Source organism: Mirounga leonina, unplaced genomic scaffold (assembly GCF_011800145.1).
Source record: "Mirounga leonina isolate KUSES-001 unplaced genomic scaffold, KU_Mleo_1.0 Mir_170, whole genome shotgun sequence".
In the NCBI taxonomy this organism is placed as follows: Eukaryota; Metazoa; Chordata; class Mammalia; order Carnivora; family Phocidae; genus Mirounga; species Mirounga leonina.
Window position 1 is genome coordinate 8,825,257 of NW_023270433.1, and position 18,456 is coordinate 8,843,712.

The following is an 18,456-nucleotide window of genomic DNA, read 5'->3' on the forward strand; positions in this document are numbered from 1 at the left end:
GTCTATGCAATCTGTTAATTGTCATTTGGTTAATAACTGTTTAAATATCCAAACTACACAGCAGCTTCCTATTAAAAAAAATTAAACTATGGGGTTTATGCAAGCAAACAAATGTGGCGTGCCACTCCTGGGCTGGACTTCTCAGACCTGCCCGTTCACCTTAAAACAATGGAGGCTGGGAGAAACCCACCCACACGGCAGCTTCACCCAGAGGGGAGGACAAAGGATGGAGGGTCTGTACTTCCACGAGCGCCAGAGGCTGCAGCACCACCAGACAGCTCTCGCTGGAAAAGGGCAGGAGCCAGGTTATAAATTGTGTTTTCAGAGGTCTGCGCTGCTCAGCAAAAAATTAGCTTCCGAAGTTTTAATTGGTCCACCGAAAATAAATCCTTTTAATGAGTGAATTAACTGATTCAGGACACAAACATGGAAAAATCAAAGAAAGCAAATGTCACGAGCAATTTGTTTTGAAAAAATTGACCCCTTAAGGGCCATTCCCTGACTGGTTCGTGGCCCAGGAGCGGAGCGTTCCCGAGGCTCCGTGGGGGCTGGCCACGGTGCCTACAAGTGGGTTGCACTGCCAGACAAAGGGCTACATTCTAAGCCATTATAGATTTAAGGAACTGAATCTGAAAGGTTACTCCTCATAAGGAATCTTGCTCACAGATGTAGTTAGATTATAGCTCTGTCCCTACAAGTCGCATACATACAAATACGTGTAGCTAAAGCATTTACAAATGAAAACTCATACGTATACTCAAGCTAGTAACGTAACCTTTTCATTTTCATACTAAGTGACAGACTTTTTCAAATCTTAGGTGTGTAAATTATAATAGGACAAGCAGTAATTGACTTTTAAACTCCACCCACTGTGAGGGCTACAATTAATCTGTTTTCAGGACAAGAACTGTTGCTCTGTAAAGTTCATAACTTGTAGGCTCTCTTCCCCAATCCAATTAAAACCCAAGAGTCTTTCTAAAAGGCAACAGCGCAGAATGTGCTCTTCATCTCCCGTTTCAAAGGGCATAGCGGCTAACACCCCAATGATCCAAGGCCGAGCCCCGCCAGACCAGAGAGGACCCCAAATGCTTGTACACGAGAGCCTTCTGGCAAAGCGATGAGAAACCGTGCTCAAAGATGAAGATAAAAGCAATTCTTGTGCAGTGATCCAAAAAATAGCATCTTTTTTTTTTTCCAGAATTACCTGTTTTAATAAAGTAGACACACTGTGCCAACTGAACCATTTAATTATCTGCAAAAATGATGAATCAAAACAATAGTTTGCAAAAATAAATGACTAACCTCTGATTAAAATGTCTGTCCTCATTAAATCCAAATAAAAGGTACAATATCTTTTTAAAAAAATGTAGCCTGAAGAAAGGAACGGTTCTCACCATCGATAGGTAGTCTGGTGTCCTCCCATAAGATGGGGACATCTGGAAAGTCATTCAGTCCACTCTCAAACCCAGAGAAAGGATGCCTTGGTTGCGGCTGTGTCTTCAGCACAGGCCTCAGAGCTTGGGGGCCCCTGGTCTGACAGGGAGCTTCGGAGCAGGAGACTTGGCGATGTGCTCCGTGGGTGGTAGGACTCTGATGTACCCTTAAGCCAAGTCCTGGCTCACAGATATGTAAGGATTCTGGGGCAAGGAAAGGGCTGGGTTTGTGTGTGTGTGGTTTTTTTTTTTTTTCCCTTCTTTCCTTTTTTTTCCCTCCCCACTAAAGTGTCCTGAGATAGGAGGGGCAGGAAAGAAAGAGCCACAAACCAAAAGACAAAGACAAAGTCAAACCATTTCAAGGGTGGAACACAGCTATGATCCTTTCTCAATCACAGCTAATTTGATGAGAAGGAATAAATCAGAGGCCGATTTAAATGTTGAGGATTTGTTTTTAAAATTATTTGACCCAGTAGTAAACTAACATCTCAAGCAGTTACTGATTTCTGACCTGGGATGGAGGGTTTGCCTTATGTTATGCCAAAAAGTCCCCTGTACCGGGCAGGGTCCCTGCAGGTGTGAGTTCCCTTCTGGTTCTTCCTTAGGGAAGCAGCTGCTCCCTCCCCTGATTGCATTTTTAGGTGGGGTGGGAGATGGGGCAGGCTGGGAGTGTCAACCTGTAGGGTAAATAAGACCAGTGCTTCCAGAATAATAAGCAGCACTTTATTGGAATAACAGGATTTATGACAGTCCTACCTGCTACAATTTCTGGGTGCTCATTCAGTACTAGGTACTTCACAAACATTATCTCTGATCCTCAAAACTACAGTAGAGAAAATGCATTGAAATGTCACAGGAACTGTCCGAAGTCACACAGCTGGAAAGGGTGGGTCTCAAGAACCAATCGAACAACAGAGATCCTTGAGTGCCTCCTGCCCCCTAGGCCCTGGGTTGGGGTCAGGCACACACCAGTGAGTGAGAGGCATCCTTGTGCTAGCCGCCCAGAAGGGATCCTGCACTCCAGCAGAGAACCCGGCACTGAACAAGCTGGTCCCACCAAAGATGGATCCACTTTCTTAGAACTGGGAAACCAATCGGATGGCCAAAGTTTCACAGGAAGGCATCAACGGCCAAAGAAGACAGCACAACCGTCTTTGGCAGAATAAGGGTGAATGAGGACTCTTGTCATTCATGAGCCCAAGGACCTTCCGACAGGAGTGACACGCGCGTTTTGTTAGCACAGGGCATACTTAAGGTAAACACGCAGGGCAATGGAACATAAAGATGGGTGTGTTCATTGCCTCTAGGTAGCAAGCGATTAAGTACCTCTAAGTGTGTCACCAGAAGCAATGCTTAGGGCCAACGAGGCAAGCTTTACTCTCTCATTCAAAATTATGGATGCTGTCTCGCCAGTGGATCATGAGATCGTTCATGCTATAAAACAAGTCAGGCGTGAGAAACCGCACTCTGACAAAGGATCTCAGCCTTGAATGAGAGTTGTGCATCGCTCATTGTCTTAGAGACAATCAAAAGACAAATCTGAGGAAGAAGGAGCCTCCTTCTCTGGGATAAGTGATAAATATATTCCATCCAAATTCTAGGCTGGAGCACTGAGATTTTTTTTTTTTTTTAAACATAAACAGGTGAGGACCATCCTTGGTTATTAATAAAAAGAGGGGGAAATGCACTGGGTATTCAGGGCGCAAACACCGAACGCACGACAATGGATGCTGTCCACAGGAAAGGTGGCTTCAGATCACAATTTCTTTTGTCCTAATGTTAGCAAATGAATGCATTTCTTCCACTACAAAAGTGAGGAGGCTTATAGGGTGTGATGAAGGGTAACTTCTGATCTCATCCCCAAATCCTATGTGGCTGTCCAACTCCTCCCCAGGTTCTGCCAACGCCCCCATCTCCACTCATTAAACCATCAGGAGCTTAAGTGCCTCCGACACTCACCTGGAATGTGACCCCATGCCTACCATTGTAAGTCAGCAAGGCTGAAGCTGGGGTGCTCGGCGGCAGTGGCGATGGCAGAAGTTGGGGAGCTGGAACCAGGCAGGAGGGGAATGTGGGCTGGGCTCTGACAGGGAACGCACAGGGTCAGCAATGGCTCGGGAACCTCGGGCTTGGATGCATCCTAGGAGGCCCAACCCAGACAATGACGCTTCAAAGCAGGGGAGGCCCTAAGGTGACTGTCCGTTCAAACCAGTGACCCATCGTGGGCACGGCCGAGAACAGCTGGGTCAGGAGGAGGAGAACAGTTAAGGTTCAGTCCCGATAGGTGAAGTGGTGGGTTTGGGCCACCCACTGTCACCACAGGGCTAAGAGAAGACCATGGTAAGGGGATATCTAGATGCCCAGAGCTCCCCAGACAAAGGTCTCCAACAGCAAGAGCAGTGGCAGCCCCACCTACTGATGGGGAGGAGGTTCCTTGAGGATCCTGGAATATTCCCTTTCCCGGTCAGGAAAGCTCTGAGAAGTGGTGGGAGGAGGGGCTATGGAACAATTACAATCATAGCAACACACCTATGGCACTTTCCGCATACCAGGCATGATTCCAAGCCTCACCAACAAACCACGGTCGTCCCCGTTTAACAGATAAGGAAACTAAGGCACAGACAGGGTAAACCCCTCACCTAGGGCCACTCAGCTTAAGTGCAGGCGCTGCATGCTCATCCCTTCACTGTTCTGCCCAGCAACAGCCAACGGGACCCACGCCCACTGTTCCAGATGCTCTGTGGACTCAGGAGTTGTTGTCAGCCAGTGTCAAGGGCCTCATGCTGATGGGGTGCCAGAGAGGATGGTCCAGGGAATCGTCTGAGTATTAAACAACGCTGAGACCTAATATCCCAAGTTAGTCCCAGTGTGACTCACTCTAGGTGTGTGTGCCATTCTCAACCTCAATTTGACGAGGGGAAGGAAATGGTCACATGCAACCTCAGCTGCATCTTTGGGTTGGGGATTTGGAGCTTAGCAGCTGGATCAGAGAGACCTGGGTTCAAACCTCAGCCCTTCTCCTTACTAGCAGTAGAACTGTGGAAAGACCCAAATCTCTCAAAACCTCATTTTTTTTCTATCTGTAAAATAAAAATATTTATAAAGATAAACATTTATATAAGAGAGATTCGTTTTATAAGGCTTGAGCAGCTGTGCTATACCTATAAAGTAGAGATTATAGTAGTAATGATACAAACCCTAAAGGTTTTTTGTAAGGTTTTCTTGGTAAGGATTTATCTCGATTAAATGACAAAATGCATGCAGAGTGCTTACTACAGAGTCTTGTACATGCTAAGTGCTGGAGGAAGGTTAGGTACTATTAAAATAAATTAATATAATCCATTTTAATAAAAGCAAAAACAACTTCAGCTCCCTAAATGTGTTTAAATTAAAGAAGTTGCCTTAATTATAGCATTTCCCCCTCTCAGCCGCTAAGCCAGTCTATTATAGTGAGAGAGACAGAGCTAGAAAAAGAAACGGAAGGCTGATCTGATGTCATCTGCCCTGAGGCAGGTCTGGCCAGCCAGGCTACTTCATTCAGCCCAGAGAAAGCCTCTGAAGAGAGGCTAAGAGCAGACGAAGAGCGGGGATTAAGTGTGCTCCCCCTGTTTTCAGTACTTCTCTGACCAGGCTTCCAGAAAGGACCCTGCTGCTGGCTCCCAGGCACGCAGCCTGACAGGAAGAGAAGTAGGACGGGCAAATGCAGGCCTATTTCTGCTTGACAACTAGACAAGGACGATAAGCACACGGGGAGAAGGGTGTCAGAAAGCTGGTTTTTCTCGAGTTGTTCCCACATTCAGGGTCTTCGCGGTCAAGGTGGTGTTTGGATGGGATGCCTGTGAAGTCTGGGCCGAAGCTGCACATTTGCTGGTGACACCCTGGGCACCCAATCCGCACACCCTGCGAGGCTCCTTCCCACAGCACCTTCAACCCAGGGAGGTGGGTATGATCGCTGCCACCTTAGATACTAGACCATGTCTGGCGCACAGGAAGCTTCCGGGAAATATTGCTCTGTTTAAATTACTGATGCTCTTGTGACCATTATGGACACTGGGAGATCCAGGCAGTTAGATCCAGTAAGCTGTTATGGGGCTAGTTAGTGGGAGAATGAGGCCTGAACCTGGCATTCCCGGCTCCTGCCCTGGGTCCTCCCACTGCCCCTCAGCTGCCTTGCTCTTGGGTTTGAGTGGAGGACGTGGGCCATTAAACCAACACTGCCTAATCTTGGCCTTGCTGAGAAACCAGAGAGAGAACGAAAGCACAGTGGGAGGGTGGCCACCCTTCAAGAGCACCGAAATATCTGTCACCTAATAATTTTTTTTTTCTTTTACAATGACGAAACTGGAAAAAGTCTTAACGTTCTCCTACCCACAGAGCACAGGATGAAGCAGAAATGAAAGCCTGGGGCAGAAAGCAGTCCCTCCGCCCCCTACCCAAGTACTTTTCCTCCAAAAAAACCAAAGGCACATTGGAAGATTTTATAGAAGTTGCCGGCTCACTCTGCCAAGCACTCCTCTCCTTCCTGCCCCAAGCCATCATTCTGTCACCCTCCTGAGAGAGGGCTTGGGGGCTGCCAGCCACAGAAAATAGCCCACTTCTAAGTGACGATGCGTGACAGAGTATCTCAGTTTGCAGAGGGTGCCGAGCTGAGCCAGGCCAGAGAGCCTTTATTGCAAGTTTGTTTGGACTGAGGCAGAGATTTTCTCCAAGCACGCTGATGACAGAGAAGTAATCTTATCTATAAAACTATAGAAGAGAGGGCTAAGAAGGTGAAGGCCATGCTGGGCAGGAGCCAGTGTGTCCTGAGCGATAATTCTCCACAAATCTTTGGGCTCCTGCTCTGATCACAGCCCTGCAGGGGAGGTGAGTGTGGAGAGAAGGGGGCCATTCCTGCGCTGCTTCCCGACTTACAAAATGTTCTCATACACCCCAGATCCAGATACACCCCCCTGTGCTGGGAAGGTGGCAGTCATTAGCCAATCATTTCACAGCTATGAATAACTAGCTTCGAGTGACTTGCCCAAGGCAACGTCACGCGGGACTGTGGCAAGGCCCTGGCGGGGGGCCGTTTGCGTGTGTTGCGTGGTGCGCAACCCGTGTGGTCATTCACAGAGACTCTGCTGGGATGGCCACGTGTGCTTCGGACTCCACATGCCCCATCGGTCAGCTGCTGACCCTTCTTCCACCGGCTTCCTGTGGTCCTCGGGAGGGAACATGGGGCTAGACGCATGGAAGCTCTCAGGGTCTGCTAAACGAACAGAGGAGTGATTCAAAAAGGATTGAAGGCAGCCTCCTTCCTCAAAGTGCTCACACAGCACAAAGCAGTGTGGGAGCTCACCAGGAAGGGAGCAGACCCACACAGAAGGGACTCAGAAAAGCTTCCTGGAAGAGGCAGTTTGGGGACAGGCCCTCAAAGATGGACCCACAGAGGAATTAGTTCAGTCTGGGCCATTTGACTGGCAGGGGAAAAGGCACAAAGAGACAAAGGTGAGGACCCAGGAGTGACAGAGGTGGTGGGGAGCACAGGCGAAGAGAAATGGAGAGAAGGCACTGGAAAAGTAGAGACTGGCCACCAGACAGCCTCCCTGCCAGGCAAGTGAGATGTGGATAACGCCACTGGCCGTGGACTGGGGCAGGCTGGTGAAGGTTTGCTCTGCGGAGTTCTACTTCGGGGAGATGAGTCTGCCACCTGGGCAACTGGACTGAGCCTAGATGAGCCATGTCAAGGAAGAAGGACAAGTGCGAGGCACCAATGCCTGGTACTGCCAGGCCTCAGCCCAGCCAGCCCCGAAAACAGGGATGCAGGAAAGCCAAGAGAGGACCACCCCTGACGCTCGGCTCCAGGAGACTCGCTGGGGCCACTAGCCATGGCTGTGCATCCATACTTGATCCGAAGTAAGATGATCCAGAGCACAGCGGAGGGGGCTCGGGGTCTCTCTCTCTCTGGGAGCTCCTAGAGGAGGCCCCTGCAGAGCGGAACACCTCCAGGAGGCGAGCGTTCCCCGAGCGCCCTGTGTGTTTGCCCGCACACGCTGTTCATTAACTTCAGTGACATAGCCATCACGGCGGATGTATAAAAGCACATCCAATTAGCCAGGCCTACATGAATATTTGCACTCTTAAATCTTTTGCATTTCGAAAGGGTTAAAGCTTATTATTAGCATATAATTTATAGTCCTTTCTCCCAGGAAAGGAATAATGCACAGTAAATGCCACATTCATTTTAATAATACATGTTACAGTCTGTGCCCAACATCTGCACAAAGGTAAAGGAGGCAGATTTTTTTGACATGTCCCACTCTGCCATCTAAACACAGGCTTTTTGTTTCTTAAGTGACGGAAGGTTTAATCAAGAAAGCAGGCAATTCATCAATCGAAACAAGGCAGCGTGTGTGCGCCTGACAGCACACACATGGTTGTGTACAGAGCGAAGCTGGCCACCTGTCAACTGCACCTTTTACATCAGGATCTACAAATACACGATGCGATCAATTCCCCATCCGCTCCCATTCATTTCTTCTTTTTCTTATTATATTTTTCTTTGCACTCGATTTTGTTGTCAGTCAGGGCAAGAATAGATGGATAGACAAGGGACGCATGGCTGTTGGAGGTGATGATAAAAATTTATATGCCTCTAAAATGACTTATTTCCTCCCTGATCTGAGTGCCATTATTATAAATATTTTTTCGCTTCATTCAGGGATTTCCCCCATCTGCTATTATCTGTGGCTATGTCAAACGGGTGCTTCTCTCTCCCCTGGATCCCTGCCACCCTCCCCCACGCTCCCCCACCAAGTCTCCGACCAGTCCTTGGTGGTTCTGAAAACCCTCGGTGGAGGGCAAAGGGAGGCAGGGGTCTGGATGCAAGGCCACGTAAGCCACACGAACACGTTCATGAAGGACAAAGGCCACGGGGGTGGGGAGGTGCCTGCGAATGCAGAGGTTGCCTGGCAGTTTGACTTATGGGGGCTTCCGCTGGAAGACACTGGGGTTCCCTCATTTGCGGTTATCGGTAACATCGTCACTCAACCCACGCACGGCTGACACTCACCCGAACACAGGGGAAAAGGAGAACCACGGCCACGCGCATGGAAAACACGGACACAGATTCTGCCAGAATACCGTCAACCCTGCGCATGGAGCAGCTGTGGGTTAGAACACCTTACGCAGAAAAAAAAGCCAGTCTTTCTCAAGCACCCTATTGTTTTGGTCTTTTAGCCTTCATTTTCCAGCCTGGCCATGCTTTACGATCACGAAAGTATTAAGTTTACTTTCAATTTTCCAAGTGAGATTTCCCCCCCCCCAATTAAAAGATAGAAATAATGTAACCACTACAAATGAAAGCAAAATATGTTTATAATTGTTTGGTGTATTGCAGAGGAGTTTTTCAATGATCACACCGTAATATATTCAGATTTCTTTCTTTTTTTTTTTGGTAATAAGATGAAGAGCTGGTGGCAGAAATTTTATCCAATTGGATGAAATATATAAATCATGAATTTCATAATACTGATAATTAAATGTCCATCTTCCAATTTAAATGAGGACTAGATTAAAACTGCATGGAGAAGGCTGATATTCAGAAATCATTAATTATTTTTAATTGCTTTGTGCTTTCCTGGTCTGATGTCAGAGTTACACACGGCTCGTACACGGTTCTGTTTCAGAGGAAATCCTCCTCCTCTCTGCACAAGTTGTTGTGAGCCAAAGCAACGAGCCCATGGACTCAGGCTTGCCCATGCTCACGGGCGTCCTGGCCCAACATCTTGAAAAGGGACTGGTTTTTAAGAGGGAACAGCTGTGGAAGGCAATAAAAGGGCTTTTCCAGCCATCAGAAGGAACACTGGAAAAAATGAAAAGATTGAGAAAGCTAAAGGCAGGATGACCACACCCCACCCCACCCTGTCTGCTGGGACAGTTCCAGGTTACAGCTTTTGTCCGGGTACAAGTGGGAGCCCCTTTGACTCTCAGAAGGGACGGTGTGGGCAACCAATTCCATGGTCAGCCTAACTCTGGTGGATAAATGAAGATGTCAACAAGGCAATCTGCCGACGGACGAAATGGAAGGGAAGCCGGACCCCTCAGCTTCCTGCACTGTGTTTTTGCATTGTGGCTCAACCTGAATTCATGGGCTGTTTGAGATTTTTGGTTTTATTACATGCCAGTTCCAATGTACATTTGCTTAATTCTACTATTTTACACTACTATGCCAATTTTTTCAAAAGGGAGAAAAATAAGTTCTTTGGGGAAAAAAAAATCTTCACTTGGAGATATAAATCAGTTGATAACAACAAAACAAAAGAATGGCACAGCATGGTTTTCCATACCTATTGCATCCTGTTTCTTTAAGTAAAACCGCCCTAAAGACAGATAGCAGACATTCCTTGCTCAGGAAAAGCAATCCTAGGCACCTCAGGGCTAAGCTGCTCCATACGGGGAGCCTCCGACATGGGTGCGTCCTCCAGGTTGGACCGGAGGCCAGGGAGCCCCTCATTCCTGACATCCCCCATGTCTCCAGTCCCTAAGACACGTGACACCCAACACAAGAACATTTAAGAAACCTCTCACTCAACCGCCAAGCGTGTTAGGGGTTTCAAACACGAGCAGATCCCCTGATACATGGGCACCCAGGCCGTCCTCAAACTCACTGAAAAGTGGCTGTTCTGTTGTCCACAGCCTTGTACAGGGCCCTCTTTATGAGGAAGAATTCCATAAAAGGAATAGTTAGGTTCTTCCCAAGCAACCAGCTTGGTTTTAATCTCATCCATAGAGAGACTGTCCTGATTCAAATCCAGAATCCGCTTTGTCCAAAACCACACCCACAGTTTCACCCTCCTTTTCTATCCTATATTTTTGTTCGCTCTTATTTTTTCACTTCCATTTTCATTTGGTTACATGTATTTTTGGAACTGCCTTGTATCTTTCTGGAATAGTTGGACTAGAAATAAATGGTCAGACATCTAGACATCTAAAATAATTCTAAGGGGAACAAAAAGTATAGGAGGCTGTCATTCAGGACTAGAGCAGAAGACTTTCCAGGACAGAGAATATATATATATACATTAAGGTTTATTTATTTGAGAGAGAGAGAGAAAGAGAGGTGGAGAGAGAGCAAGCATGCCGGGGGTGGGGGCGAGAGGTAGAGGGAGAGAATCTCAAGCAGAATCCTCACTGAGTGTGGAGCCCGACACGGGGCTAAATCTCATGGCCCTGAGATGATGACCTGAGCTGAAATCAAGAGTTGGCTGCTTAACCGAGTCACCCAGGCGTCCCCAGAACAGAGATGATATTCTTAAGAAGAAAACTAACAGCCCCCAAAAAGCCTGACAAGGACTCTCAGGAGTAGGGCTTTGGGGTAGAATCTAGAAAATCAACATGGCCCAAGAAGACACCCCCCAGGAGGTAAGGTCTTAAGTGGGACACGCCCATTAGAATGTTGCCGGGAGAGCGTGAGCCCATGAGCTGCCATTTATCAAACATTAAAAAAAAAAAAAAAAAAAAAAAGTGGTTTGCCAACTCTAACATATGTGGTTAACAGAGTGAGCCAAACCAGGCACATACCCTTTGATTTCAATCGCCTCTTTCAAGGAAAATCATCCTCAGGCCCTAACAAGAAGAGTGACATGGTAATGTGGGATGTGAGGAACAAGACAGGTGAGGAGATGGCCCAAGCAGCGGGGCTCTCACACCCAGTCCACATCTGTACCACCGCAGTGTTAGACTGGTGGTCAGTGGTCTTTGGGGTACATCAGTGGACAGGAGGTTCCAGTAACTGGACAGTAAGGAAAAAAAACCCCATATTTTCTAAAAGGACCATAGGAAAATTATTGATCTGTGGCCTGGAAGTGACTTCCAGTAGAATTCGGAAGCCTGCTGGGAGTCAGGAGGCTTGGCAGCACTGAGAAAAGGCAAGGTGATCACAGGGCCCAGCACGGCTTATTAAGAGCATGTCAAATGAGCTTAGGGTCTAAACTTTTTCTTTTCTAAGATTTATTTATTTGTTTGAGAGCGAGCAGGGGGAGGGGGGCGGAGAATCCTGGAGCAGACTCTGTGCTGAGTGTGGAGCCTGACGTGGGGCTCAATCCCAGGACCCCAAGGATCATGACCTGAGCTGAAACCAAGAGTTGGGCACTTAACTGACTGAGCCACACAGGTGCCCCCAAACTTTTTATTATAAAAGTAACACTTGCCAACATACAGAAATGAGATACTGCAAAGAAGGAAAAAAGAAGAAAAGAGCAGGAAAGTCTGGTGAAAACCACTGTAAACACCTTGGTGGGTACCTTTCCAGACCTTTGGATTTTTTATTTACGGTGGTGGGGGAGAAAGAGAGAGAGAACATGTGTGCAAGCAGGGGGAAGAGCAGAGGGACAGGGAGAATCTTAAGCAGACTCTACATTGAGCACAGATCCTGACGTGGGGCTTGATCCCACAACCCTCGGATCACGACCTAAGTGGAAATCAAGAGTCGGGCGCTTAACCGACTGAGCCGCCCAGGTGTTCCTGGATATTTTTTTAAATGCGAACACATTGCCCATTCTGGTTGTCACTTAACAACATTCACCCACAGCTTTTTATCCAAATCATTATTTTTTGATGCCTAAAGAGTTAAGGCATCAAATGTAAGGATGTTTCATAATTTAACCCTTTGCTTTTGTTTTGGGCATTTAGGAGACCCACCCCCAAACCCCTTCTCTGAGTATTATTTTTAAGCAGCGGCAGTGCTCATCCCTGACGGTAAATCCTTCTGTACACCTCTAAGTATTTTTCAGAAGAAATTCTTACTGGCAGACACGTGAGGATCAAAGGTGGGCTTTGTGGCGGTGTGATGAGGGTACAAGATGGCACAGCAAGGGACATGAGCTTCTCAGGATTTCAGCACTGAGTTAGCAGAAGCCCCTCACCCCACTTGTGTGGGCGAGAGAGAGCTGTTGGCTGAACAGTTGGCACGTTTTGGCCGATGGACGCATCTGTACCCCAAATGGCTGGACGGGTATGAACATGAGCTCAGCTGGACAAGGGAGGACCTCGCAGAGATGGAACAGGCCAGTCGGACGTGGTGGTCCCAGACATCGGAGGTACTGGAGCAGCACCTCAGGATGATCACCTGCCCCAGAGGTCATAGAGGGTATTCCTGGGCAGCGCAGACTCTGGGCTAAAGGCTCTCCTTCCTCCTTCCCATAAACAGCTCACGAGCACCTCTGTGTCTCCTCCCCTTACTTCAGCAACTCTGAGCACTGCCTCTCCCTCTGGAGGCCTCCGTGAGAGGGACAGGAGAGGGGCTAGACTAACGGGTATGCCTTTGAGAAAACATTGAAAAGTAAATATTACTTTAATAACCACACATACAAGTTAAACGTGGGCTGCTCGCTTTTCAAACTGCATAGTTTGGAAATCTACTTCTCTTCGGAAGGGCCTGCCCGTGAAGGGAGCCGTCATTAAGTGTTTCCAGGAACGAACCAGAGCATACCAGGAGTCTGCACCAAAGGCTCAGCCCCGAAGCCTGCGGTGGACGGAGCCAGAGCCGGTTCGCAACAGTCTGAAGCTTCGTTCCATTAGCAGCAGAGTTCCAGCTACCGTGCATCCGGCACTGGGCAAGGGCGAGGGCCTGGGGCACACTTCTGCCTTGACTGTTTTTGGAATAAACCACTTGAAACCTTAACTCTGCAACCCCAAATTGAGACGTGCTACTCCGTGCCAAACGCTGTTCATGGGGGGGGGCGGGGCGGGGGGGAAGAGGTGGTCTCTGTTCCCTTCTACCAGAACAGCTCGCAGGCAGGCTGCCGGTGGGGGTGGGGGCGGGGAGGCTTCCCAGCTGCACCATGGTTGCCCAGTGCTGAGCTTGCAGGCCTTATGGAGCCAGCGGGCCCTGCGGGCTCTTTCTGGCAGCCTTCCCACAAAGCAGTCTTGGACCCTGGTGGAGCAATTTGGTGCCTGCAGCCGCTGAGGAGCTGGAGGCTGCCTGCTGCCAGGCGGGGCGGGGGGGGGGGGGGGGGGAGGGCAGCCTCCACTACCTCTGTTTGGAAGATAAAATCCGACCAACTGCCACTTACATAAATGTAACAGGAAGTTTCTGAATGGCTTCCCCTGTGTCTTGAGGCTGTTACCTTGGTGTTGCTAAACTCACAGCTGAAATGAACCCAGACAACACCTCATCAAAGCTGCTGGGCGAGGAAGCAGTGGTCCACAGGCAGACAGGAACATTCCTGCCAAACCAGAGGAGATTTCGCTCTGTGGGCCCTTTTCTGCAGAAATGTCAACAGCTGGTAAAGGCATCAGAAAATCCAGGTAAGGCGGGGGGAGCTGAACACCATGGCCGGAAAAAGGTTTGCAAGCTGGAGGGAAAAAGGCATCTCCTTTGACTGAGCTTTCCAACTGCGCATTCGGAACGGGGCCACCCTGCTGGGTTTCGCAGACCTGTTTTGCGCCACTATGCCACGCGGCATCTGGGGAAATAGTCAGCTTTTGTACAAAATAGGTCATCTTTCCACACTTGTTATGCTCCTTGTCTACTTTGCTGAAATAGCCACAGCACAAAAGAAATTCTCCCTGGAGGTGCTTTTCTGAGACAACGCGCTCCCTCTGCCCCTTCGGGAGCCAGGCTCCTGGAGGGGGGACCGGGGGCCAGGGCTTTAAGACGTCCTGGGTCTTCCCTTTCCCCCACCCAGAAATGGAAAAACTGGCTTTTGCTTACACTTCCAAACCTATTAGGGAGTGATCATAACAAGAGAAACTGATACTGACATGAATTATACCGTTGTTCTATTTCATCTATTTAGTAACCCCAAGTTGCAATTTTTAGAAAAAAGATTACCTTTTAAATAACGGATTCATTATGGTACATGAATGAGTGCCATGTTCCCGTGTTCAAAACGTCACTCACCATTAAGGGTGTGCGCTGGTAAGGGCACCGATTTGCCACTTCCCCCTTAGCTACAAACACCCCCGACCGGAGGCTGAGGATAATCGGAGGTGAGCTTGTGGGTTTCCCCGGCTCTTAGCGGGTCACCTGCGCTGCCAGGCACCTAATGAATCTCCACTCTGCAATCAGGCCTACACGCGCTCCCTCCCTGGGTGAAGGTGGAAAGGCAAACTCGCACTGCTGAGGTCCCTGCCAAGGTACCACCATCCATTTCAAGGCCGAGTTCAGAAATCACAGACCCTTACGATGGGGGCGGGAGGGGAGACCGCCCGCGTCCCTCTGGCCAGAAACCTGGCTTTGGGAAATGAGAGGTGAGGACAGACCTGGACACAGGCTGGTGAGCGGGCTGGGCCTCAGCTCTGCTGCTCCCGAGACCCCATGGGAAACCCGCCCTGGCTCTGGCAGGTGAACAATGCAGTGACTATTCTCTGGAAACCTCCCTTCAAGCTCGTGAAATCCACACATTGTTTTTCATCATTAGTTTCAAAATGCGCTGAGTATCTAGCCCTTCTTTAAGTGCTGAGGTGACACAAAGGAAGGAAAGGGCTGATCTCTGCAGGGGACAGGCCCCTCGCAGGGTGAAAAAGAGACATAAGACAGATGCCATTCGAAGCCAGGAGACACGCCGAGGGAGGTGGTGCCCGGGACACAGACGCGGTAGCTGGCCATGAGCAGAGGCCCCACATACCTGATATGGCATACAGATTGGAGTGCTGGTACTCATAGTCGGCCCGAGTGCTGTTCCTGCCTCGGAAGGTAGCAGGGAGCGTTAGTGAGATGTGCCTAAGAGAGAGACAGAGGAAAAAGGAGGTTACAGGGCACACAGAGCACTCCCCAAGGCTCCGAAAGCACCCGCACCACCAACAGACACTGCAGCACAGAGCAGGGGCGCCCTGGTGAGCGGGGGGCCCCCAACAGCTCGAATCCCCCCAAGGAATTCAGAAGTTTCCCGACATAAGCAACCACCTTCTGCAATTCCAAGAGGAACATTCAAGCGGAGGAAAGGGGTTCCCCAAGCCTCATGGCATGTGCGACGCGCTTCAAGGAGGTCGGCAACTTAGTCTAGATCTCTGCCCACTGGGCAAAATACGCCAGCAGGAGCAGAACATGTGGGCCCTGAACAGGAGCCCTGGTGTGTTCCGCCGTCTTGCTTCCATTTTCCATCCGATGGCTTTCATTCCTGTCTCGCAGGGCCGCTGAAAACAGCGCAAGAAGCACTTTGTGAGTGAAGGTGTTGAGTATCATTACTCCCACGTGAGTCCAGGGAAACGAACAACCACTGAGAATCAGAATGGCATGCTCTTCTGAATTGCTACGTGTGCATGTTCGTCCTCTGGCAAGAGCACACAGTAGGTGCTCAGGAAATCACCTTTGATCGATCCAGCACGGTCTTTTTATGGCACAGGTGCTGGTCATTAAAGCTCACTGTGCCCACAGAGCCTGAGTATTCAAAATAAAAAATCCATTTGGTGTGGTCATCAGCTGCCTTTAGCAAATGCAAAAAAGATTAAAATGATAGGAAATATATTTCAAACCCAACAGGTCTGGGGGATAAAACAACAATAAGGCCTCTTACTGGTAGGACTGGGGATTGGTTTGACTAGCTCGGTAGCCTGAGTTTTGGCCGCACTCAGTCATTTCCAAAAGGGAAAAGACCGAGGAAGGGAGCACTTGTTACAAGTTTTATGTTGTACACGCTGCCTTTTTTACACAACAAGTGCATGACCTCTAGGAATGACTCTTGTACATACAAGGCTCCCGGGAGGGAAGGTTCTCTAGGCAAGACCTGTTCCCACAGAGTCTCTCGGCGACAAGATGAGCACCAAAGGCTGTAAAGGCATTTGGTTTGCTGGGCTGCAGCGTGAGCACTGAGGCAAACACCTGTGCGACGAACAGCCTGGCTCAACCGGGTGGCCAGTGGGGGGCGGCTTGCCAAGCACTGGCTGGACTCAGGGCTGGGGGGAGGGGGCACCAGCAGACCCAAGCACAGGGAGACTCTGACATGTGTGGAGTGAATCTGAGTGTCTGCTCATTACTGATGCTAATGAAGGATGCAGAGATGAGCTCCCTGAAGGAGCTCCCAGGCTACAGGGGATCGAGGTGTAGAAATAAACCACCAGATGCAACAGCACATGCGCCTGGGTGCTGAGTGAGCACAAGAGTTCCGATAAGGGGGCCAGGGTTCTAGGGACACCTTCTCAGAGGAGGACACAGGTACTGATGGAGTAAAAGGGACTCACTGGGTGGTCAGGGAAAGCCAACAGTCTGGCGTAGGGTCAGGGTATGAGTGGCAGCGAGGCTGGAAAGGCAGGCTGAGGCCAGGTTGGAACGGACAACCACCACTGCCAAGCTGCAAGACTTGATTCCCTAGGACGAGGGTTCCTAACTCTGTCCCGCCCACATCACAGCGCAAACGAGGGCACAGCGCAATACGGAGTCAGAGCCACGACCCTGGGGAGTCCGGGTCAGTGGGCCTGGGGTGCGGCCAGAAATCTGTCTTTAACAAGCTCCAGCGGTGACTCTGAAGGCTGGCCAGGTTTGGGACCCTGAGAGGATAAGGAGCAGCTGCAGAAGGGTTTTACACAGTTGATCAACGCCTCTGACCACGGCACTTAGTCAATGAAGCTGAGCAAACAGAAGAATGAATTATTGACTGTGGTTGAGCAGAGCTAAAATGATGACAGGTAACTCCGCAGAGGGTGCCCGCCGTGTGCCAGGCCTCGGGGGAGGCAGAGCTCACACAGTCTCTTCTGGCTCCTCGTGCTGCCCCTACAAGACAAGTGCAGGGCCCAGTGCAAACTGAGAATGCGAGGCCCTGGTTCAGTCAGAATTTCGAGATGCTGACACAGAGCAGGATGCCGAACGTGGGGCCTTCGGAGCCTGGGGCCTAGAGGGCCGGCACTGGCTGCACATCCATGAAGCTGGCTGAGGGGGGCGCTGTTATTGCATCCACCATTCCACAGTGAGGGAATTTCCAGAAGCCAGGGAAGAACTACGCTGCAGGGCTGCCATACCTTGAGATTTCCAAGTCTTGAAAGCACTTTCAAAAGGTGCATCCAACCAAACTAAGGGCATCACACATCTGTGCAGTGCGGTGGCCCCTCCAGGGGCTGGAGGCATTCAGGAAGGCTCATGGACAAGGTGGGTGTTAGAGGAACTTTGGAAGACAGGCAGACCTGGGGGGCAGCAAAGATGCCAAGCAGAAGCCAGAAGAGAAAACAGGGTCAGCCCAGCCGGGCAGTGGTTAAAGAGGGGCTGAGAGTCTGGCAGGAGAAAATGCAGATGGGGCCTCAGGGTGGCAGGACAGCAGGGCCCCTATGTGCACCGAGCTCGCCCTGCAGCCGGGCGGCGGGGCGGGGGGGAGGGCATGAAAATACCCACAAAGTTACAGGAACACCTGCTTACAAATGGGAAAGTAGAAGTGCTGTGTGTGGGGGAAGTGAGGACCGCCAGGCAGGGAGGACAGGGAGCAGGGCTCCAGACTCTGTAGCGAGCCTCCTACATGGCAGGAAGTGTGGTGGAGGGAGGACCTGGAAGGAAGCTGGAGTGGCCGGAGCCTGAAGGCCAGGAGAGGGTGTGGGACCAGGCAGAAGAGGGATGCAAGGCCACACCACAGCGGGGCCCTGCATGAGCTCAGACTTGATCTAGAAGGATTAAGCAGAGATGTGAGAAGATCCAATTTGCAATTTTAAAAGATTGCCTGCTTGTGGGAAAGTGAGGAAATAAAACAGCGATGCCATGGTAGACCGGAATGGAGCAGCAAATTACAGTGGGGATTCTCGTGAAACTGCAATTATTGAGCACTTACTGTGTGTAGACCCTTCACAGTTCCTGCCAAAGTATCCTGCTGCAAGCTTCTGAACAGTTTGGGGGAAATTCTATGGTACACAGGACTTAAAAATGAAGGATATACCAGAGAAACCAAGGTGCCTGGCTCCTTAGCTGCCTGCCCAACGTGGACTCCCTGGTCTCAACTTTTCCTGCTTCTCTGGGACATCCGATTGTGCCTGGCAAACGGGATCCGAAACCCTCCCTCCCTTGGCCAGCCTCTCTTCTTTGCAGATGGTCCTTTCTGGACTCTCCTCCAACTTTTTAAAAGTT

At 49.8% G+C, this 18,456-nt stretch overlaps 1 protein-coding gene across 6 annotated transcripts in view; it reads right to left on the minus strand.

The window, feature by feature from the left end:
* Positions 1-18,456, minus strand: part of MVB12B (multivesicular body subunit 12B) — a 269,437-nt gene that overhangs the window by 65,359 nt on the left and 185,622 nt on the right. For 4 of the 6 annotated variants that reach the window (XM_035015792.1, XM_035015791.1, XM_035015794.1 and 1 more), the window contains exon 7: positions 15,044-15,138. In XM_035015792.1, the coding sequence (XP_034871683.1) occupies positions 15,044-15,138 (95 nt within the window). Of the gene's footprint in view, positions 1-572; positions 6,682-13,433; positions 13,640-15,043; positions 15,139-18,456 lie in introns of those variants that run through there. The other 2 variants (XM_035015795.1, XM_035015800.1) reach the window with 2 other exon arrangements.